The 24,486-nt window shown below is 38.3% G+C and overlaps 2 protein-coding genes across 2 annotated transcripts in view; one reads left to right on the forward strand and one right to left on the reverse strand.

Annotated features, from left to right (window-relative positions):
• Positions 1-24,486, reverse strand: part of LOC139101421 (uncharacterized) — a 164,765-nt gene that overhangs the window by 90,248 nt on the left and 50,031 nt on the right. Inside the window, exon 4 of the mRNA XM_070654558.1 lies at positions 839-1,045. Within this exon, the coding sequence (XP_070510659.1) occupies positions 839-1,045 (207 nt within the window). The remainder of the gene's footprint in view (positions 1-838; positions 1,046-24,486) is intronic.
• Positions 10,045-14,032, forward strand: LOC139113676 (uncharacterized). Its single transcript, XM_070674990.1, has one exon. The coding sequence runs from the start codon at positions 10,063-10,065 to the stop codon at positions 11,257-11,259; it is 1,197 nt and encodes a 398-aa protein (XP_070531091.1). The 5' UTR covers positions 10,045-10,062; the 3' UTR covers positions 11,260-14,032.

The raw sequence follows: 24,486 nt of genomic DNA on the forward strand, positions 1-24,486 counted from the left end.
ACCTGGCTGCTTCGCGAAATTCCGTCGCGCGCAAGATCTCCGTTCGCGGAGGCCTCCAACTAGGACGCTTCACAAGATTTCCGTCGGACCGTCTTTTGCAGCATCTGCGGGTGAATCAAGATTTCCGTTGCGCTTATTTTTTTTCTCTTTTTTTCTATGTAAACTCCGTTCACACCAGCGAGTATTCATTAATGGAAATAAAATCAATGTTTATTTTTTGCGTTAATTATTGGTTAATTGTAATATCAATCGTGAGTTCCTTTCCATTCCCGTACAGCGTGACGCTCTAGTCAGGGCGAAATCGGCGTTCACTCGTACCGCGCGTGTTCACGCATCGCGTACCGTCGCGCACAAAATGACTTAAATTAACATTTAAAACTCAAGTCTTGTATTCTATTCGCTCCTGACATTGTGTGAGCCCTATCTTTATAAATAGAATTTAGTTCCTTTATTAGTAAGAGACTTAACGCCACACTGGCTTCGAAAGGTGCCAAAGTGTCTCCCCAAGACAAAGACCCTTATTCCAGCCTCAGCACGTGATAATTTTCTTGTAAAGATAACTTCTTTCCGTGTACTTGCCAGAACAACACAACACCTCTGATTACTCATTGTTTTTCTAGATTTCTAATTACTAAATGCCTGAGCACGAACAAAACACTATTTAAAATAATTATCTTTTTTGGCTAAAACGACCTATTATGAAATTTACATCAGTTGCTCATAAAACTGTTACTTGAGTGCTGAAACATGAAAGATTCAATAAAAATAGTAAAAAAAAACAGGCTATCTGCGAATTACAACAGAACAAAGAAAAACTATTTTTTTAATTTATACTTACCTTTATCATAAATTAATATATCTACGAGTGCTCCTAGTGATATATGATAAACATGAGTACACGTGCATGGTTTTGTGCATCTAGATGGCGTATAACGGTCACCACACATAAATTCATATCCATCATATTGTGAAATGAGAGGTCCGGGTGGATTTTGATACGAAATATTGGCAACTAAGCTATCCAAATGGGATCCAGTTGGAGAAACTAGAAATTAAAAAATTTTTATCACAATATAAATCATATATAAGTTTATTCGCACAAGATAAAATTTTCTCTGAATATTTATAACATATTCAAGAATTCCTGGGACATTTGTAGAATTTTTTATTGTATTACTAAAAATGTACAGTACCCTATAGTAAATTTTCACTTTTTGAGAAGTAGATAAAACTAATTGAGACAAATAAGGAAGTATTATATTGTTTGTATTTTTTATAATAGCCAAAACATGAACATTTAAAAATTTGTATTACGCTGCACGAAAAAAGTAATACTTTTCCACTGCATGCGTGAGTTAATCAATGCACGGATTAAGCCACTGTTTAGTGGCAAAGTGATCGAAGACGTGCGAACGAGTCAACCAAGAAGCTTGGTCCGTTTGCATATCTCGTCCGCACGTCTTCGCTCATTTCGCCACCGAAGATCGGTTAATCCGTGTCTCGAATAAGTCGTGCGATGGAAAAAGTACCGATTCTCCACCCAAAATTAATAGTAAAATACTAAATTTGTTAAATGTTTATATCACGGCTATTATCGTGAAAAATATAAAACAACAAATAACTTTTCTATTTGTTTCGATTCTATTTATATCGATTAGTTCTACCTACTCTTGTAAGAATAAGTTTACTAGAGAGCATCCTGTATTTTATTTGTCAAGATACGTAATTGCGTATTACGTCAAGTGTGCGTGCAGCGAAATTGACCACCGCGTATCATTTACGCAAAAACTTGATTTGACAACAGCTGAAATTTTGAGATTTCAAAAACGGCTGAAACGATTGAGTTTTAAGTAGGCCCACTGAAATGCTCTAGGTTGATTTTAATAATAAAAGTGCTTTTATCTTTGCTTTGCATAGTCTATAAGCTGAGATATAACGATATGAAATTGAAAATGCAGAGATTTTCTATTAAGAAACGTAGTCATTAATATTATTGTCAACCGGAAAGAGAAGACGATTTGTTCTTTTTGTTTTCGCATCGCTATGAGGCGCAGATAAGATGTTCTACATGTATCAGTTATGTTTAGTGACATGCGTAGTGATAGCAATTTTCATATTAAAATACGTTGTTACGATTGTCGTCGTCGTTGTCTACAAAACTGCGACTACAGAATTTGATTGCGTCGATGATGATTAGCATGTGTGAACCTCAAACAAAAATTGAAGTTATAAGATTAAACAAACTTGTAAAGTAAAATTTGATCTTAATTATACCGTTGGTCTTATCCGAATTAATATGTATTACTGTTGTAACCCGAGCCCTTAGCAACAAAAACTCAGGTTGCAACCGGCGAGTTTCTGCAAGCGCAAAGTAAATTGCCAAATTACATAAATTCGCCGATCGAGAATGTTCAACCCGGGTGATCGACCGTTATTCGCAAAGGTTGGTAAGTCCGCCGAATCTTGTTGGCATTGACGGATTTTCCAACTCCGCTTATAGCGGCGTTAAACAATTTAGGTCGAACTCTTAGCAATCTTGGAGAGAACTTTCTTGTACATCTTGTTACGCAGGATTTAAATCCGGTTTCTAAAAAGGCCTGGAATATCAAAACAAGCGACGAGGCCGTTCTGTCTACTTATAACAAAGTAAACAAATTTCTATTATCGCGTTGTCGCGCTCTTGAAGAGTGTGGTATTATATCTAGCACGAAAATTGTACGAGTTGCTACGACTTCACGCGTACATGTCGCGACCGTAGCTACGTCACCAATGTCAACTTGTCCGTTATGTAAAGCGCGTTACTATTTTAGGGCGTATTTATCACTGTGCTTCCTACAGTTTGTCTGGAGGTCGCTAAGAAATATAAGCGGTATCTCAATTGTTTGAGCGCCACTCATTCACTCTCGGAATGTAAGAGTAAATACACATGTCGAATATATAACAAATGACATCATTCTATGCTATACGCGGAGCCGGATGCCTCCGCTTCAGGTACTGCGGACGTCAACGGAGAGAACTTTTTGAGCACCTCCGGACCGTGTGTTAATACACTTTTCGCGTCTACGGGAGTTCGTTCTCGTAGTCAGGTGCTCCTTGCTACTGCTCGCGTTAAAGTCCAGGCAGTCTTCTTCTTCTTCTTTTCGCTTATATGGCACCTATTCCTAATATGACCGGAACAATACGGCCATGACTAACCAATAGACGGCGCCACTCATCGGCAGCGATATATCGATAGTCGAGAAATATGAATATAATAGATCGAAATTTTTAAATATAGTAGAAGCATAATGTAATAAAGTTATGAACAAACAGGAGAGTGCCCGAATAGGCTATAGAAAATTAAATGAGTAAATTTATAGATTTCGAAAAGGAGAGAAGCAAACGACAAAGCTTAACCTTACCTTAGGAGCAACGAGAAACGGAATAATAGAGCGGTCAATAAAACAGTGAGGCGATTCTTTAGCAATGTAAGAGCGGAGAAATTTAGATTTGGATTCAAATAGGGGACAATCGAAAATAATATGGTTTATATTTTGAGGTGTGAGATTGCAAGGGCAGCAATCCGTGGGAGACAAAGAGATGCAATGCAGACTTTGATTTAAGTTATAGTGCCCACTTCTTAGACGACTGATTAATGTAATCATTGATCTGTTTAAATCAAGGTTGTGAAACCAAGGTTTGGGAGAAGAATTATAGAAGGTTGAGAAATGAGTGGTTCCCTTGGACAAAGCGGCGTCAGACAAGAAAGTTTCAATTTTGAGAGAAGTTTTAAATATAGCCTTGGCTGTGAGGTCCGAAAAAGGCATGTAAAAGGTGGGAGAGGAGCCTTGTCCGAAGGCTTGACAAGCTAATGAGTCAGCAACTTCATTTCCATGAATCCCTACATGTGAGGGGATTCACATAAATGTGATGTCTAAATTATTAGAAAAGGCCTGAGAACACTTATGCTTGATGAGATGAATTAAATAGTTAGAATTGTAGGAGGTCCTAGAAACAATAGCATCGAGTACGCTTCTGGAATCAGAGAATATAATAGATTTCTGACATTCGAATTGAATGATTGCAACGAGGGCTTGATATATCGCCCAGGCTTCGGCTGAAAAAATGGAAAAACAAGTAGAAAGTTTGTGTGAAATATTAAGATTAAAATCTGGAAAGTGAATTCCGGCGCCTACGGACGGAATTTGATCATTTTTAGAGCCATCGGTGAAAAAGGAAATAGCATTGTGGGTAAGGTGAAAAGTAGCGGCCAGAAAAATATCATTGTAATTGGAACTTGAAGGAATATTTTTGACTTAAAAAAGAAGGAGAGGAGGATGATGATGGGTAGAAAGAAAGTCATAAAATAGAGCAGGAGGAATGACAGACGAATGGATTAGTTTTTTCATGTGAATACAAGAACTGAATTTTTGATAAAACGGAATATCTCTTAAAGCTCTGGCTTTTTTACTGGTTGTAAAAAGTTAACAGTGAATATCGTATGCACTATCACAGACCGGGTTTTAACTGAGAGATAGTTGTTTGTAAATATATTTCTAAAAAAGAAAATTAAATCTGATAAGGAGAGAAGGATCTTTGGCCTCATCTAAAATAACGTTGATAGGCGTGGAAACTCTAACCAAGGGCAAGTCTCGAGGCTTTAAACTGAATGCACTGAATTTTTTAAAAAATAGTTAGATTGTTGCGTACTTGAAAAATATGGCAGCCATATTCAATAACACTTCTGATCATAGATCTATATAAAGTAAGAAGAGCTTTGGGATGAGCACCCCAAGAAGTCCCGGCTAAGGAGGACATTACTTTAACAATTTTAAAGCATTTTTGTAAAATATATTCAAAGTGGATTTTACCAAGAAGTTTGGAATCTAAGTAAATACCTAAAAACCGAACTGTATCGCATGGAGAAAGAATATGATCTTTAATATTAATATTAAACTGGTTATTAAAAGGAGATTTTTTCCTAGAAAATAAAACAAATTGTGATTTGGAAGCGGACAGAGATAGACCTTTGTCATGTAAAAATTTATGAATGTTAGAGAGAGATCGATTGATAGAGTTACTGGCGATCGCTGGATCCTTATGGGAGAAGTAAATGACTACATCATCTGCGTAAAGCAGGATTCTTGTTTTTTTATCAATAATATCTGTGATCCTTCTAATATAAATATTGAACAAAAGTGGGCTGAGAATGGACTCCTGAGGAGTATCTTTGTTAGCAAGAAAAGCGTCAGAAAGAGAACCTTGATTAACGAAAATAATTTCTCTGTTGGATATAACGTTATAAAAAAAAATACGTATTTTTGCGGGGATGCCCAAATCTTCCAGCTCAGATAAAAGTAAATTGGGAAGAACGTTGTCAAATGCGCTCTCTATGTCAAGAAAAACGCAGAAGGTTTCCAGATTGTTGATAAAAGCCGATCTTATGTGATTAGTGAGGATGACCAAGTTGTTATTGCAAGATCTGAAATTATGGAAACCAAATTGCACTTCAGGTAATACATCAGAAGTTCCAAGAACCATCTTAATCGATTATAGATGCATCTCTCTAGTAAGTTAAGGAAACAAAAGAAGAGGGCAATAGGCCTCATACCTCTGCCACCAGATTTAGAGATGAAAATTACAAGAGATTTTTTCCAGATATCTGGAATAAATCCAGAGTTTAAAACATTATTAAAAATGTCCAAAATAACCGATAATGCGCAGGAAAGAAGGGAGGAAATAATATTATTATTGAATTTATCAATGCCTGGAGCTGATTTTTTATTAAAATTTGCAAGAGCAAACTTTAGTTTGCTATTAGAAATAGCCGAGTCCATCCAGACCTGTGAGGGAGAATTGTGAGTCTCCAAAATCAGACGAGATTCAAGAGTAAGAGGCGAGGAGGTAGGGCAGAAAGGGGGATAAATTTTGTTCATAATCTTAACGCAATCCTGCGAAAAGGCGGAGTTAGGGAGCCGAGGGATTGTTGAGGTGTTTATTTTTAAAAACCTTAGCAAGTCTCCATAGTGTAGAAGAGGAAGTGTTAGTGTCGTCAAAGCTTGCACAAACTTTATGCCAACTGAGAAATTTTTGTTTTTTGAGGGTCTTCCGACAGAGAGCTTTGAGCCTATTATATTCAATTAAACTTTGAAGTGTAGGTGATGACCTATAATTTTTTAAAGCAGTTTTTCTTTGATTGACGACAACCTTGCAGGCATCATTCCACCGTGGTGCAGAAGGAAATCTAAACGGAGAGGCGAAAGAGCAATTGGATTCTTTAATAGGGGAATCAGTAATGTCAGAAATAGATTTTTCTAAAAATTCAGTGAACAGAGAATAATTTTCTAAGTGATTTGAAGAGGGGTTAGTACTAAACTGGTCGAAATTATATTTAATATGACCGGAAAGTATATCAAAATTTTTTTGTTTAAGTTTAAACTTGTTACGTATTCTAGAAGTGGGAGGAAAGAAATTTTGAATAATAATACTTATGGGGAGATGATTACTGCCATGGGAGTCCTCAAACACTGCATGAGAGCAGAAGAAAGCCAAATCTTGAGAGGATATAGAGAGGTCGATGCGAGAAGAAAACTGAGTATTGTAACTAATGTGAGTGTGTGCCGAATCGTTCAATAAATGAAGATTGGCTTCTTCTAAGGCAAAGGCTAGATAGATCATCCGTGGGAGATTTGCGTTGACCGCTCCATAGCGGATGGTGCGAATTGAAGTCGCCTAAAAAAAATGACGTGCTCATAAGAATTTCGCAAATTGAATAAGTTTTGAAAAAGTGAGAATGGAGTGCGAGAACCTGGGTGTCTGTAGACATTTATAATAGCAATCCTTTTATTATGATTATCGTGGATAAGGACACCAATTAGTTCTACTGAGGAATGAGAAATGCTGGAGAGATCAATAGAGTAAGATCGCAAGTTTTTGTGCACCAGGATGCCCACTCCTCTTGCCTGAGGGGCGAGAGAGGGATTAATATAAGAAATAAAATTATTAAGTAGGAATGTATTAGTTTGATTAATTAGAGTTTCCTGTAAACACATTATATTGAATTCGTGAGAGAGACTTTAAATTTCAGCTAGTTTACTATAAAATCCGCAACAATTCCATTGAAGAATATTCAATGGAGGATGATGTTGTAGATTTGGAAGGGTGGAATTAAAACAGGGAGTAGATATAAATGAAGTCATAATTAAAAAAAATAGAATGAAAAAAAAGAGTACAAAAAATAAAAATAGGAATAGATTAATTAATTAAAAGGAGAGGAGAGAAGCGAGATTGAATTGACAGTTTGCAGATAGGATAGAATTTTTTTAAAAGAATCAAGTAAAATTTGTTGTTGAGAGCATCGAGCTGAGATTTATTACAATAGTCATGTAAAGTTGTGTTAATAAGGTTACTAATGACCTATGGAGAGCATGAATCTGACAGATGTGAAGAAGAAAAAGGAATACTTTCGTTATGTGAATTGAATTGCGAGGAATGAGAGAGAATAGGACGGGGATTAAGTTTAGAGCGAGGAGCTGACGGAAGATTAATGCGTAAATTTGAGGAATTATTGGAAAGTGAGGAATATGGAACCGAAAGAGAGAAAGAATTAGGGATGAAAAGTAAGAAAGAGGTAGCACGTTTAGTTGTTAAGCTATTATTTGAATCTGAGGGTATTTTAAATTTTGAATTAAATTTGGAAAATTGAGAGGGGCGAAGAGATTTAGGCTTGGCTAAGAAAGCAGCGTAAGATGAAGAATAATATAATTTTTCAGAAAAATTGGATGAAAAGAGGGAGTTAAGTACTGAGAATTGATTAAAAGATTCAAAAAAGAAGGCATGGCTTTTTTGAGAGGAATTAAGAAGTGGAAAGTTAGAAAAATCAAATCTGGGATCAGAGTTTTTATAAGTAGGATAGAAATAAAAAATTTTTTCTTTAGCAAGAAAATACGGAATATTTTCTGTAGGTGCGAGAACTTGAATTTTTTTTATGTTTGATTATTTCAGTGCATTCACTAGAAGTAGACCAGTGATCGCCTTTACAGTTAAAACACCTAGGTTTGCTATTAATAAATTTACACGGATTATCTTTATTGTGGGCTGATTCACCGCAATACAAGCATCTTGGTTTGCTCTTACAAAATTTGCTAACATGTCCTATCCGGAAACACGAATAACAAATTTTAGTCTTGGTAATATAGGGCGAAACATTGTGAAACATTTTGTAAATAGAGATTCTTTTAGGTAAAGATTACCCTTTAAACCGTATACATAAATTCCTATAAGGGACATACTTGGTACCATCCTTGACCCTAATCCTACGATTCAACATGTGTATATCCAGGATTTTTATATCAGAGCAAACTGATTCCAAAATATCATCGATAGAGAGATCTTGTGGAACATCTTTGCAATGCCACATCGTAAAAGTTTATACGAAAGGATAAAAGCTTTAAGTTTATAATTCAACAAGTCTGCACAATCAACAACTTTGTTGGCAGCATTAAAATCTTTAAACTCAACAAGTATTTTACCATAGCCATCTTTCTTACATTCTTTTATGTCTATCTTGAAAAAATTATTAATCGTTCTAGCAACCATAAGAGAATGTAGATTGTTATTACCCTTATCAGAATTAGAATTATTAGACGGAATGATCATCACGTAATAAGGAGCGCGATCAAGGTTAGAATATTGAACAGAGAAGAAACTAGATCGACTAGACTGAGAGGAAGGAGGAAACGCTAGAAGAGAGGAATTTTCGGAAGCCTGTGCATGCTTTTTAAATACATTGTAATTAAGATTAGATTTATTATTATTTATCGAGTCGATCGCTCTCTTACGATCTAAAGAGAAGTTGGAAAGAGAGTTCGAAGTAGAAGAAAAAAACTTATCTGCGAGTTTTTGTGCTGCCGTTGAGTCCTCGGAAAGTTCCATCACGCGGGAAACAGTTGAAGTTTGAAGGGGGGATGGATTTACTTTTTCTGTCGGATCATTGAATATCTGACTATGACGGTTACAGAAATACGTGAACTCGTTGAGTGAAACACTTTTATTTCCCTGCGTAAGCGTACAGGGGGACGAATTGCCAATAATGTCTGAATGAGAATGAAAGGATGTAGAAAAAGTCGGGGCGACGTTCTCGCCGCCCTCGTCTTCTGTGTCCGCAATGGGACACTCGTCATCCATACTCAGGAATTAGCCGGGTAAACCGGCGAGAATTAATGCACCAATATAAAGCGCAGAACCGAATACTAAAGTCTCAAACCAAACTAAAAAGAAGCACCGCCTGAGTATATCTGAAAGAAGAACCACAGAGCTAATACGCCGCTAGGTTAAAATATGTCCGCTCGTGACCGATACTCATGCGCAACTCCAAGTCCAGGCAGTGATGGGAATTTTAGCTCTGAGCAACATCGACGTTGCTGGAGTGGACAACCACGCACACACGCCGGCGTCCTGTCGGTGAGCGTGCTTCGCTCGGCCACGCTCGGCCTCGCTCGGCTTGTAGAAGAGGACAAATATATATATGTTTCGTCTTCTTTGCACCGAGGCAGCTACGAGCCGTAGCCTACGTCGGCCTACGAGTCTACGACTACGATGAGTGCACACATCGCGCGATGCGGCCCGCGTGAATCGCGGGCACTAAGATACATGTTTCTTTACAGGTTGTATATTAGAATACGATGTGGTCTTTCGCACTACCCAGGAAGTGCAACTTACAGTGCGTTAGGTTTTTTAACGTGGACCTTCGCCGGTAGCTATATCATACCACATTTTTAATATCTTTACCATTTCTAAATTGTCCAACACGCAAAGTGTCCAACACATTGCGTATGCTATATGTAGAAAAGATAATTATGCCCCGTCTCGTCCGGATGGACACTTGTAGTAGCGATCCGCTGCTGCTTACTTACAACAGGCTAATTCACACAAATAAATTTTGTGATGGCGCTACGCGCGGCGCCGCGCGCGTTGTCCCTGCGCGCGCCCCGACCCAACGTCATTGTTTTTCCTGTTGCGTTTGCTTGCGCAGGCTAGTTTTTCGGCATCGTGTTTTTCTGAGTGCTCTTATTAATTGACATTATGGGTAAACATTCGAAGTCACGAAAAAGGAGACACTCTTCGTCAGAAAGTTGTCTCGACAATATCGAGGAAAAGATTTCACGGATTATGGACTTCATGACGAGGGTAGCAGATGAAGTTAGCTCGTCTCGCCGTTCCCCATCTGCCTTGTTTGTTTCGCACGCTTCTTTGCAGAAAGTCGTAATTGACCAACCCGAGGCTGTTTCAGCGGTTACTGTACCTCAGGCAGGATCATCTGAGTGTTCGGTTACACCGGCACGTCAGCAAGGTGTGTACAGATATGCAGGTCCTGCATTTGTAAAATGCAGACGGCATAATGTCGCATTCTTAAGTCCATCTTTTGATGTTGACCGGGCAGTTCATTTTGCAGAAGCTGCAGAGGATGGGGAGATAGCAGAAGTTTCTGATGTCCAACCGGATAGTCTGGCCAAGGAATTATTTGGTTCCGATGCAGAATCTGCGGCGTCTATGCCTTGGAATGAGCTTGTAGCTCAGAAATGGCTCGCTTTGGCTCGCAAGGGCCTCTCGGAAGAACAGCGCAAGGGCCTCTCGGAGGAGCAGCGCAAGGCCCTCCTAAAAAAGTATCTACCGCCTGATACTTCAGACTTCCTCAGGGCACCAAAACTTAACCCTGAGTGCGAAGCGGCCTTGAAATCGAATCCGGTGGTCAAGCGAGACGCCTACACCTGCAAAATTCAAGACCAGGCAGATATAGCCTTATATAGCCTGGGAGAGGCGCTTTCGGACATGCTGAGACCGGAAGTCCAGATATCTTTATCTCCGGAGGCGCGCTCGGCTCTGAGCAAGTTCAGAGATGCAGGGAAAATTATGGCGGACCTCTTCTTTCGTATTTTGCTGCATAGAAGAGCGCAATTCACCTCGGTGTTGAACTTGGTAGCAAAATCGACAGCGGATTCACTCCCCGCAGACAATTTTCTGTTTGGATCAACTTTCGGGGAAGAAATTAAGAAAGCCAGCTCTATGCAGAAGTGTTTCAAAGATATAGTCAGAGCGGTTCCGCCTCTCCCTAGGAAGCCGTTGCAACCACTTCAATCTTTTCAGACATCTTCGGCTAAGCCGGGAAACACCCGTGCCCCTCCGAGGCCGTTGAGGATAACGCCGAGGAAGACTGGGGCACAGAACGTCCACCACAAGACGACGCATCGTTCCAGGTCCCGTTCGAGGAGGCATCAATAGAACAGGTACCATTAGGAGGCAGACTATCTTCTTTCCTCCCTAGATGGAAGGCAATCTCATGTAATCCGGTAATTTTGGAAGCCATTGCTGGTTACAAGTTGCCATTTAGGCATACTCCCCCCCCTCTCAACAATTTGAACCTTCCGTTCAACTTAACACGTTAGAGGAGCAGGCTTGCTCTAACGAAATCGGCAGATTGATCAGGAAAGAAGCGGTAGAGGCAGTAGACGATTGCGAGGGACAATTTTTATCTCCTTTCTTTGTTCTTAAAAAACCTTCAGGGGGATGGAGATTTATTTTGAATTTAAAGAACTTAAACAAATTTCATATTGTTCCGCATTTAAAGATGGAAGATTGGAAAACGGTGATTCGCCTGATTTCACCAGGAGATTTTTTAGCTTCTTTAGATTTGAAAGATGCTTACCTGCTCATTGCAGTAAATCATGAGGACAGGAAATATTTACGTTTCAGATTCAAGAGCCAATTTTATCAATTTTGGGTTATACCCTTTGGCTTGGCATCGGCTCCGTATATTTTTACAAGAGTTATAAAACCGTTGTTTTGCTCGCTTAGAGGGAAAAGTCTGTTCTCGGTAGCCTATCTAGATGATTTTTTGTTTATAGGTTCGTCTTATAAGCAATGTTACGAAAATGTCATCTCTACAATGAATCTGCTTTCAGAGTTAGGTTTTTTAATTAACCGAGAAAAAAGTATGCTCGAACCAGCAAAATCTTGTCGATTTTTAGGTTTCATATTTGACACAGAATTATTCGCTATTTCTATACCATCGGATAAGAGATCTCATTTACTTGAATTAGTCAATTCTACTTTTGCGAAGAAGAGTTGTAAAATTCGGTTTTTTGCTAGGGTTATAGGATCCCTGATATCAATTTGTCCAAATACTAAGAAGTTTGAAAGAGAAAAATTTTTAGCTCTCTCTAATGCTGAGGATAATTTTCAAGCGCGAATGACGTTACCAGCCTCCATCAGAGACGATCTTCTGTGGTGGAAGTCGACCTTAGAAAATGATCTTCAATGTAATAGAATTAGATCTGGGCGTTTTGATCAGGTAATTTATACGGACGCTTCTCTTACAGGATGAGGTGCGGTCTGTGAAAAACACCGCACTAACGGATTTTGGTCCAAAGAAGAAAAAAGGTTTCACATAAATTATCTGGAGCTTTTAGCTGCGTTTTATGGGTTAAAATGTTTCGCTTCGTAATTTTCGAATGTAGACATACTTCTTAGGATAGACAATTCTACGGCCATTGTTTATATAAATCGCATGGGATCAATTAAATTTCCACATCTCTCGGACTTAACTAGAGAAATCTGGATCTGGTGCGAGAACCGTAATATATTTATTTTCGCTTCATACATTCCGTCGGCACAGAATGTTGAAGCAGACGCCAAATCACGCGTGGTTTCAGATGAAACGGAATGAACATTAGGTCAAGTATTTTTTGAAGAAATTGAATCTTATTTTGGTCAGTTTGATATTGATCTTTTTGCTACGTATATTAATGCGAAGTGTAGCCGTTTCGTATCTTGGCGCCCTGATCCTCAGGCAATAGCAGTGGATGCTTTTTCAATAGACTGGAGTGATTTCTTTTTCTATGCGTTCCCCCCTTTCATTCTTATCCTAAAATGTTTAAGAAAAATAATCTTAGACAAGGCTGAAGGAGTATTAGTTGTTCCATGGTGGCCAACCCAACCATGGTTTCCGTTGTTGCAACGTATGACAGTGGATCAACCAATTCGTTTTAAACCGAATAGTAACCTATTATCTTCTCCTTTTAGAGAGAACCACCCGAATTGGCAGAAGATTTCCCTGGTGGCCATGAAATTATCCGCCAGGCCTTTTTAAACAGAGGTACCCTTGCGGCAGCCGTGGAAACGATGTTAGCATCTATCACAGCGGGCACAATAGCGCAGTACTCTAAACCGCTTCGTTCATGGTGGTTGTTTTGCCAACAAAGTCATATTAATTGTTTTTCACCACCTATTGATTTATTTTTAGTTTTCTTATCTACTGTATTGTCTAACAGCGTCCTATGCCTCAGTTAACCTACACAGATCGGCGGTGTCGCTAATTTTAATAGACGGAGTGGGTTCGCACCCGTTAATTAAAAGATTTTTTAGGGGTTTAGCAGTTTTAAAACCACAGCGGCCGCGTTACGAGTTCATCTGGGATCCTACTCCGGTGATTGAGTTTTTAGCCTCTCTGCATCCACTCGAAAACCTCTCATTGGAACTTCTTTCTAAAAAATGAATCACACTTTTGGCGTTGTCAACAGCTCAAAGGATGCAAACTTTCGCTGCGTTTCGGTTAGAAAATATCTCTTTTTCGGAGTCTCTAATTATTAGGATCCCAGACAAACTTAAGACTTCTGGTATTGGTAGGGCTCAACCGATACTGAATTTTAAACCATTTACTGCCCGCCCAGAATTATGTTTATTTTCAATTATAAAACACTACCTAGAGGTCACTAAACCTCTTCGGAAAGAGAATGCTAATAAATTTTTTATTTCTTTTCGCCCTCCCTTCCTTCCAGTATCGTCTCAGACGCTGGGTCGTTAAGTGAAGGCCGTTTTGGGAGCAGCAGGCATAGACACTTCAATTTTTTCGGCGCATTCTACCCGGCACGCTGCCACTTCATTTGCGGCCAAAAAGGGTGTCAGCCTAGAAGAAATTAGACGCACCGCGGGTTGGAGTAACGCTTCCAACGTTTTTGCTCGTTTTTATAATCGGCCGATAATAGAGAACACCTTTCAAGATTCTCTTCTAAACTTAAGTTAAGTTTTGATATTTTATTTTGATGCGTTGTACAAAAAGAATTTATGTTTTATTTTGACTTCGAAGTTTATTAATTTTGATTATATCATTTATTATAAGTTTGTGTTATTTTCACGAGAATTAAAGTTTGAATTCCTTGATTATATCACAGAGTATATCTGGTTTTTTCTTTTCTTACTTGTCATTTTTCGGTAGAGATACAAATCTGTGGGTTAAACATCTACAAGTATCCATTCGGACGAGACGGGGCATAATTGAAGAATTGAACGAACTTACCTAGTGAAGTTCGATTACAATTATGCTTGTTTCGTCCGGATGGAGATTCCCTCCCCCCCTAACCCAGCGTTTTATACAGATTTGTATGTGTTAAACTAATGGTGTTGGGTTGGAGCGCGCGCAGGAACAGTGCGCGCGGCGCCGCGCGTGGCGCCATCACAAAATTTATGTGTGAATTAGCCTGTTGTAAGTAAGCAGCAGCGGATCGCTACTACAAGTATCCATCCGGACGAGACAAGCATAATTGTAATCGAACTTCACTAGGTAAGTTCGTTCAATTCTTCAATTTTTTACGGAAGTAAATGAAAAGGAAGAGGGGCTATATTAGTTATTTAAATTTTTATTTTAATTAGAAATATTATTTAAAAATTGATATTTAACTAGGTGTCGGCTCCGGTCTCGTCTACCGCCTCGGCCTCGGCCACAGTTCATTTATTAACAATTTAATATTAATTTGTTAATAAATAAACTGTGGCCGAAACCGGGGCGGACGCCAAGTTATATATCAATTTTTGTATCAAGTTGTAGCTTCTTTTGATGGAAAAATATTATCAATATGTCAACTAATTTCAGAGAAACATGACACTAACATGTTATATTTTTGGCTACGTGAATGGTTGCGTACTCCTGTACCCTGTCTATCTGAAATTGTAGTCGATTAGTCGTTAGCATTATTAAATGCAATTAGTTTTGCATTTGAGAAAGTTAATTTAAATACTTACATTGAACAATGTATAGCATTTTTAGAATGTTCTAACAATATGCATAGACCAAAATGCATTATACGGATTGACATTGCGCATCAAATAAAACTAGTATACCGGTGGAATTGTTTTAATGGCAAACTTTAATGGCAAACATATGCGTATTAAAGATTTTTATGCACGTTACATTGGTCTGATAAAAAACGATCAAATATTATATGAAACTAATTGCGATACAGATATTAATTTTATCGACGAAGATTTGGTAAACGATTTAAATGATGAATGCGATACAAAAATATTAACTTTTTTGCAATCTGTACAAATTGAAAAACAACCAAGCGATACTGACGAAACGCCAAATTCATATTGGTGTCCACAATTCAGTAGCAACTTTATAAAACTAGCTAAACATTTTTCTTTATGGACAGCAGTAATGTCAACCTACGTAGCATTTTTTGCTTGCAGTAAAAAATATTTCAGATAGCTGTTACGTCCACGTTCTTTTTAATTTCTTTCTTTCTAGAACATTCTGATTCTGCTAGATGACTAATAGTTAAGGTAAAGGTCAAGTGGTTTATTTTTAAGAAAAGAATTATCTTTAAAACGGAAAATTTGACAAAAATGAATGAATCAGACGGCCCTACGATAAGCGGTGCACACGGCACCAATAAAAAAATCCTTCAAATTTGTATAAAAAACACAAACGGGCCGTTCACTCCATCATTCTCAAAAAGTTTCTCGACATCGGGCGTAATTATACCCGCAAACCGTGCGGGTTTATCTGGACAATCCAGTGTGCTACCACGACATTCTGACCAGAAGGACGAATCTGCCGATCCGTCAGTAGAACGAATTCATTCGTCAAATCAATTAGAAGCACGGGGCCCAAAACTTCAAATCAACACTCAGTAGTAAGTCGAACATTTATTTTTCTCGAGGAATTATTATAATTGTTACATTTAATATCGCTCAATTATAGTGAGCAGAACAATACCACGCCTTTCCGCGGAATCAGAACATTCTTCCGAGTATGATTATTTGCTAGAAGGGTTAAAAAAAAGACTTCCTTTGCCATGTGGTGGAAGCATTACTTGTAGAATTTATTATCCTGAGTTAAAATTATACGATTCTTATTGAGCATTCCATGGCCCCTCATACACTCCTCCTCTTATTGAACCTCCGAATTTTACTTTTACTTCTTATTATTATCTTTCCTTTAACCCTCCTACCTCTCCTCCAGTTAATGATCAATATCGAAATTTCCTAGATAAGGTCGCAGCCAAATATCCTCAGCCATCTCTATATTCCAGTGAATATCAATTTTTTCTCCACCATCCTTTAAAACTAAATATAATCTATCTGATACCGATATTGTCATTTTTGTATACCACCCTAAACATTTTATTCTTTTTATGCTTCCTGAGTCTCATCTGTCGAATTTCTACTCTCCTCCAGTCTCATAGCGTTCCTTCTTTCCTCTTTTGCGTATTTTATAATATTTTTGTAACCTTTTAATTGTAACTCGTTTTGAAAATATATATATATAAATATATACAGGGTGTCCCAGTTGATATAAAAAAGTTTTTAGTTGTAGGTTGGGCTTCGAAAAATAAGTAGAAAAGTCCTATACGGTTTTGTAAGCTAGGCGTTAATAACCGAGAAAATAACATGTAAAGATTTGACGCCTCCCGTGCGAGTAAGAACGCGCCGCTGAAAGCTACCGAGACGCTGGAAGTACGGCCCATCCCACGCGACTTTACAAAAATCATAGATTGGGCGGTTCGGTTCTTAGGTGAGTCGGAGGACGGTGCACGGGTAAGGGAAGCGACGACGCATGGTGAGGGAAGAGGTTTGGCCGTCCGAAATCACAGCTTACGCTATTATCGCGTTAATGTATATTATCTATTCAAGCATCGAGCAATGCGCGAAGGAAATTGTAGGGTTTATTTTCTATTCGTGTTCGCGATTATTTACTTGATTTAATGTCTTTATTATTATAACTTTAATAGATAAGCAACCTGATGAATAAAGTATTATTTTTTAATTGTTTCGACTATGGAAATTCTATTATTGCGGTATGAAAACGCTATCGTTTCCACACCACCTCGCGAGGTAGATAGCTTGGCGCGTTTTTTTAGTGGTGTCCCCAATAGGCCTAATCCACTGTTAAAAATTAGTGCATTAGCTGCTCAAAATGGTTGCCCTGTTGTTGAATGCATAATCGTGCTCTTTGAATAATTTGACGAGTAGCGCGATGTGCTACGTTCGGCGTAATTGTATTGAAGGCCGCTATGATGTTTTCGCGTACCTCTTCTACATTACAATCGCGCACATTCTCCACTCGATTTTTATGTATCACACAAAATAATCGAGGACGTTAAGATCTGGAGATCTTGCTGGCCACGAAATTGGACCATTTCGGCCTATCCACCGATCCGGAAAGTGTCGATCCAAGACCATTCGCGCGTGACGTGAATAATGCGGTGGTGCTCCGTCGTGCTGGAAAATCATCGTTTGCCGCATTTGTAGAAGCTCCTCTAACAAAATGGAAGATGATTTTCAAAAAATTGCGCGTATCTTTCCCCATCGAGGCGCGGAGGCAAAAGTATGGACCAATCTGCAAATTAATAATACAAATATTTAAAATTTGGTTTTTATTATAATTTTTATGTAAGAAAAATACTTACTACTCTATTGCCAATTATTCCTGCCCAGACGTTTAACTTCCATCTAAATTGGAAGGCACACTGACGGACGGCGTGTGGATTTTGATGTTGCCACATAATGAAATTTTTAGAATTAAATATTCCATTTGGAGTAAAAATTGCCTCGTCGCTCCATAAAATATTGTCAGGAAACGTCTCATCTTGACGACATTGAACTAAAAAGACTGTCAACATACATTATTAATTATTATTAATTGAGAAATTAAATTAATTATAAGTATCAGTTATAACAAAGTATACATACATATGTACACGTTAGACAAATGTATGTATACGCGTTCTCAACGTATTTAGAGTCAAGCAGGTCGACTAAATGTTGTCGCGTCGATTGTGTACGTACATAACGTTTACATCGACCTGCTTGTCTAACAAGATTAAATGTTTTTTCAAATTAAATGAAAACGATCAAATTGCTTGCAAGATTCACGATTCTGATAATAAAACAACGAATTGCTCGAATTAGATTTAACAAAAAGTTTGCGCGTCGATCGTTTTATTCGCTTTTCATGTATTTTGTCAAAACAATGAGTTTTAAGAAATGAAAAAATAAATACCTTGACAAAAGATTGCGCGTTGCATCTGGTCCCGTGGGAGAAGATGTTGCCCGTTGGTAGTGAAACGGATGCAAACCATCCTCTCGTATCACGCGGTGCACTAATTGTCTTGATACACCCACATTTTCAGCCACGCGCCGCACACTATTCGTCGGATCATTTTCGAACTCGTTTAGAATTGCCTCCTCACGATTAATGTTCCGACGAACACCGCGATCAAATTGCACTAACTGCTGTCTCTGCACACTGACAAAACCCGTATTTCGCGCACGCCGAACGCATCTTAAAATTGTCCCAACCGTTGGATGGGCTCGGTTGGAAAATCTTTCGCGATAAATACGGGCTGCTTCTAACGCGTTTTCGTGAGCCATCCCGTAACAGATTAACATATCTGTGTACTCACTAGCTGTATACCGCATTTTTCAAATTGAAAGCACTTAATGTCTCGCAACACGTTCGTACAAAGAAGCACTCGACTGTTAAAAGAAACAACAATTTAAAGTTATAAATATTGCTTGCGCTGCTTTTGTAACAAGGCGCCTAATATTATAACTAATAATTTTAATACCGGTCGGTAAATACATTCAACTTTTGCGTGATAATTCTCATTAACAAAAATTTATTTCGTTTTCTTGTATAATTTTTGTTTAATTTTTTATTTTTTTGAATAAAATTGACCACTCGCAAAAGTTGAATGTATTTACCGACCGGTATTAAAATTATTAGTTATAATATTAGGCGCCTTGTTACAAAAGCAGCACAAGCAATATTTATAACTTTAAATTGTTGTTTCTTTTAACAGTCGAGTGCTTCTTTGTACGAACGTGTTGCGAGACATTAAGTGCTTTCAATTTGAAAAATGCGGTATACAGCTAGTGAGTACACAGATATGTTAATCTGTTACGGGATGGCTCACGAAAACGCGTTAGAAGCAGCCCGTATTTATCGCGAAAGATTTCCCAACCGAGCCCATCCAACGGTTGGGACAATTTTAAGATGCGTTCGGCGTGCGCGAAATACGGGTTTTGTCAGTGTGCAGAGACAGCAGTTAGTGCAATTTGATCGCGGTGTTCGTCGGAACATTAATCGTGAGGAGGCAATTCTAAACGAGTTCGAAAATGATCCGACGAATAGTGTGCGGCGCGTGGCTGAAAATGTGGGTGTATCAAGACAATTAGTGCACCGCGTGATACGAGAGGATGGTTTGCATCCGTTTCACTACCAACGGGTGCAACATCTTCTCCCACGGGACCAGATGCAACGCGCAATCTTTTGTCAAGGTATTTATATTTTTTCATTTCTTAAAACTCATTGTTTTGACAAAATACATGAAAAAGCGAATAAAACGATCGACGCGCAAACTGTTAAATCTAATTCGAGCAATTCGTTGTTTTATTATCAGAATCGTGAATCTTGCAAGCAATTTGATCGTTTTCATTTAATTTGAAAAAAACATTTAATCTTGTTAGACAAGCAGGTCGATGTAAACGTTATGTACGTACACAATCGACGCGACAACATTTAGTCGACCTGCTTGACTCTAAATACGTTGAGAACGCGTATACATACATTTGTCTAACGTGTACATATGTATGTATACTTTGTTATAACTGATACTTATAATTAATTTAATTTCTCAATTAATAATAATTAATAATGTATGTTGACAGTCTTTTTAGTTCAATGTCGTCAAGATGAGACGTTTCCTGACAATATTTTATGGAGCGACGAGGCAATTTTTACTCCAAATGGAATATTTAATTCTAAAAATTTCATTATGTGGCAACATCAAAATCCACACGCCGTCCGTCAGTGTGCCTTCCAATTTAGATGGAAGTTAAACGTCTGGGCAGGAATAATTGGCAATAGAGTAGTAAGTATTTTTCTTACATAAAAATTATAATAAAAAACCAAATTTTAAATATTTGTATTATTAATTTGCAGATTGGTCCATACTTTTTGCCTCCGCGCCTCGATGGGGAAAGATACGCGCAATTTTTGGAAAATCATCTTCCAATTTTGTTAGAGGAGCTTCCTCTACAAATGCGGCAAACGATGATTTTCCAGCACGACGGAGCACCACCGCATTATTCACGTCGCGCGCGAATGGTCTTGGATCGACACTTTCCGGATCGGTGGATAGGCCGAAATGGTCCAATTTCGTGGCCAGCAAGATCTCCAGATCTTAACGTCCTCGATTATTTTGTGTGGGGATACATAAAAAATCGAGTGGAGAATGTGCGCGATTGTAATGTAGAAGAGGTACGCGAAAACATCATAGCGGCCTTCAATACAATTACGCCGAACGTAGCACATCGCGCTACTCGTCAAATTATTCAAAGAGCACGATTATGCATTCAACAACAGGGCAACCATTTTGAGCAGCTAATGCACTAATTTTTAACAGTGGATTAGGCCTATTGGGGACACCACTAAAAAAAAAACGCGCCAAGCTATCTACCTCGCGAGGTGGTGTGGAAACGATAGCGTTTTCATACCGCAATAATAGAATTTCCATAGTCGAAACAATTAAAAAATAATACTTTATTCATCAGGTTGCTTATCTATTAAAGTTATAATAATAAAGACATTAAATCAAGTAAATAATCGCGAACACGAATAGAAAATAAACCCTACAATTTCCTTCGCGCATTGCTCGATGCTTGAATAGATAATATACATTAACGCGATAATAGCGTAAGCTGTGATTTCGGACGGCCAAACCTCTTCCTCACCATGCGTCGTCGCTTCCTTACCCGCGCACCGTCCTCCGACTCGCCTAAGAACCGAACCGCCCAATCTATGATTTTTGTAAAGTCGCGTGGGATGGGCCGTACTTCCAGCGTCTCGGTAGCTTTCAGCGGCGCGTTCTTACTCGCACGGGAGGCGTCAAATCTTTACATGTTATTTTCTCGGTTATTAACGCCTAGCTTACAAAACCGTATAGGACTTTTCTACTTATTTTTCGAAGCCCAACCTACAATTAAAAACTTTTTTATATCAACTGGGACACCCTGTAACATGTGTGAATCCGTTAGAATAGATAAACTGGTAGACAAAGAAAACACATTTGCAAATCTCAATGGTTATTGAGAAAAATTAATTTGTCTAGCGCAAGAGCGATAAGGAAGCCACGCGTGAGTGAGCGCGACAGGCGACGGCGTCATTCCTAGCCATTCGCCTGTCACGCTTACTCGCCCGCAGCTTCCTTGTTGCTCTTGCGCTAGACAAATTAATTTTTTTCTCAATAACCATTGAGAATTTTGCAAAATGGTGTGGACTTTCTTTTGTCTACCCGAGTTCTGTCTATTCCTAACGGATTCGACACATGGGGTGAGACACCCTGTATATATATACAGGGTGTCTCAGCCCATATGTAAAATCCTATACAGATAGGTAGGTCTTAGGGAGATAAATAAAAAAGTTCTTTAACGTTTTGAAAATTCTCAATACGTATTGAAAAAATTAATTTGTCTAGCGCAAGAGGACAAGGAAGCTATAGGTGAGTGAGCGCGATAGGCGACGGCGCCATTCGCCTGTCGCGCTCACTCGCCCGCAGCTTTCTTGTCGCTCTTGCGCTAAACAAATTAATTTTTTTCTCAATAACGGTTGAGAATTTTACAAAATATTAAAGAACTTTTTTATTTATCTCCCTAAGACCTACCTATCTGTATAGGATTTTACACATGGACTGAGACACCCTGTATATACAGGGTGTCCCAAAGTCATGTAGACAAACTTTGGAACTAGGTAGATCTCGTTATTTTAAGAAGAAAAGTTCTTTACCATTTTTTTTTCCGAGTAATATTAAACGAGATATTAATTATTAAAATTATGTCTTTTGGGCGGAAATTACTGCCCTCCACAACGTGCGGAGACGCTCTATCCATCGGTAGTCCCCAATCCTTGCGTTTTCGATCATCGATAAGAAAAATGAAGGCGCGCGGGGTAAGACAGGCGGTTACGATCGGCCCGCCTAGATAAACTGGTCTAAACCAGGAATCAAAGAAAGGCGACGACGCGTAACAATACAAAGAAAATTATCGATGATCAAGAAAGCAAGGATTGGGGACTACCGACGGATAGAGCGTCTCCGCGCGGTGTGAGGAGCAGTAAGATCCGCCCAAAAAACCTAATTTCCAATAATTTTTATCTCGCTTAATATTACTCGGAAAAAAATTGGTAAAGAACTTTTCGTGTTAAAATAACGAGATCTACCTAGTTCCAAAATTTGTCTACATGACTTTGGGACATCCTGTATAAAAGGTGCCATTAATATATCGTAAGTGTTGTAAGAATAATTTTAATCATCTTAGGTTTGTTCTCAATCGCTGCAGCTCTACTGAACTGGTGCACACTAGTACAATAAGTTAAAGTAAAACAAATATAATTTTTTTTATTCTAACTTACTGCATCAGTTCAGCGTGCAGTGACTGAGAACATATCTTTTAATTGCCTAAAACATGTTAACCACGGATATAGTTCACGAAATTGATCATGCGATTTGTTTGAAAGAGTGACGGCAAACGTAGCTTATTTTTTAAACTTTAAATTTTAAACTTTTTTTATGCCAAATAATATTATATGGCTAGTATTCATAGTCGGTCCTTATTTTTAAGATTGTCTTAAGTACAGTCTTATTTAGTTTTAAAACAATTACAAAGTTATATTATCGTCTTAAAGCATTGCTTAAGATAATCTTGAAATACGAACTGACTATAAATAAAAAAATAAAAAAATAAAAAAATAAATAATGTATAAAAATGTATGAAATGAGTTAAACTTTTAAGCCGCGGGGATGGCAAACGCGATCGTAGCCGAGTCGCTTAAACCGAGAGAGCGGGTGTTAGTTCTTCGTGATTTTAGAAAGCTACGCGAAGAAAGCGTAATACGTTCGTGCTGTAGATTAATGAGATCCGCACTGAGTTTTCACTGATGAGTTTTCATTATAGTTTTTATGAGTTCTGACGCTGGATTGTCCAGTCGCCTTCGCACTGAGTAAATACTACCGCATATAATTATATTGAATAGTTCGGGTCACGAGGTTGCAAAAGCTGGCGAGTAATTGAACACGAGGTTCAACACGTCTCGTGCTGCCTTATGGTTCTTTGAAATGATTCTTCCGGTGTTGCACATGGTGCCGATGATCTTGATGATTGAGCACAATGAGACAATGAGATGAGCAGAACGATGAGTAGAGGTTTCGAGAACAAAGCACACTGCACGTTTGATGCACACGAGGTGATCTCTGTACCGTGAATGATTAAGGGACACGGGAGCCGGTAACACCTTCGAGAATCGGAGGCGATAATCGAACGCCGGATCGATATTGATCCGGAACAATTGGTCACGAGGTGCTGCTTTGCGGCGGTCTCATGTTCAACTATTACGTAATTTTTTAACACAAATCAAAAATTACAAATCATATTTGTCGCCAAAACATTGATATTTGCTGTCACTATAGCTATAAAAAAATTTTATTACAGATACTTGTGTTTTGTTATAATAACATAACAGTAAAATATTTTTTTTAGTACGGTTTATAATGGGATATTAATCCCAGTAAAATTTTAAGATGAGCATAGGCACGGTTTCGAAGTTATAAAGAAGTGAAAGTGATATTTTCTCATAATTCATCACTTTTCACACATTTACAGGGATTAATATCGACCCATCATTAAAAAAAAAAAAAAACAAGCATTTTTGCCGTCACTCTTTATAATAAATGGGAAGTTTGACAGAAATATCGGTTGTTTAAACAGTGCGTGCGTTTTATTAATCACGTTAGAGAATAAAAAATTAACTGGTACACATAAATATACCTTTATCTTAAAGGCGCTATGAATGTGTGCTCAGAATACGGGTGACTTTAGTAGCACGTTTCTAAAGTTGGTGCACAGAAAGGTGTTACATATGTTATGTTTAGTATTAACTTTATAATAATATTACAATATAATGATATAACTAGTGTTAGAAATTTAGACTAATGGTAGTTAAGTATGGGCCCGCCGCGGGGCAGCATCTCGTGGCCGATCGTTACAGATCAATATTGATTTTTGCGTTCGATTATTGCTTTCAATTCTCGAAGGAGATACTTGCATGACCCTTACTGCTTACTCATTGTACGGAGATCAAAGTGTGTGTCTCGTGTGTTTACTTTTGTGCGA

Source organism: Cardiocondyla obscurior, linkage group LG03, assembly GCF_019399895.1.
Source record: "Cardiocondyla obscurior isolate alpha-2009 linkage group LG03, Cobs3.1, whole genome shotgun sequence".
Lineage (NCBI taxonomy): Eukaryota > Metazoa > Arthropoda > Insecta > Hymenoptera > Formicidae > Cardiocondyla > Cardiocondyla obscurior.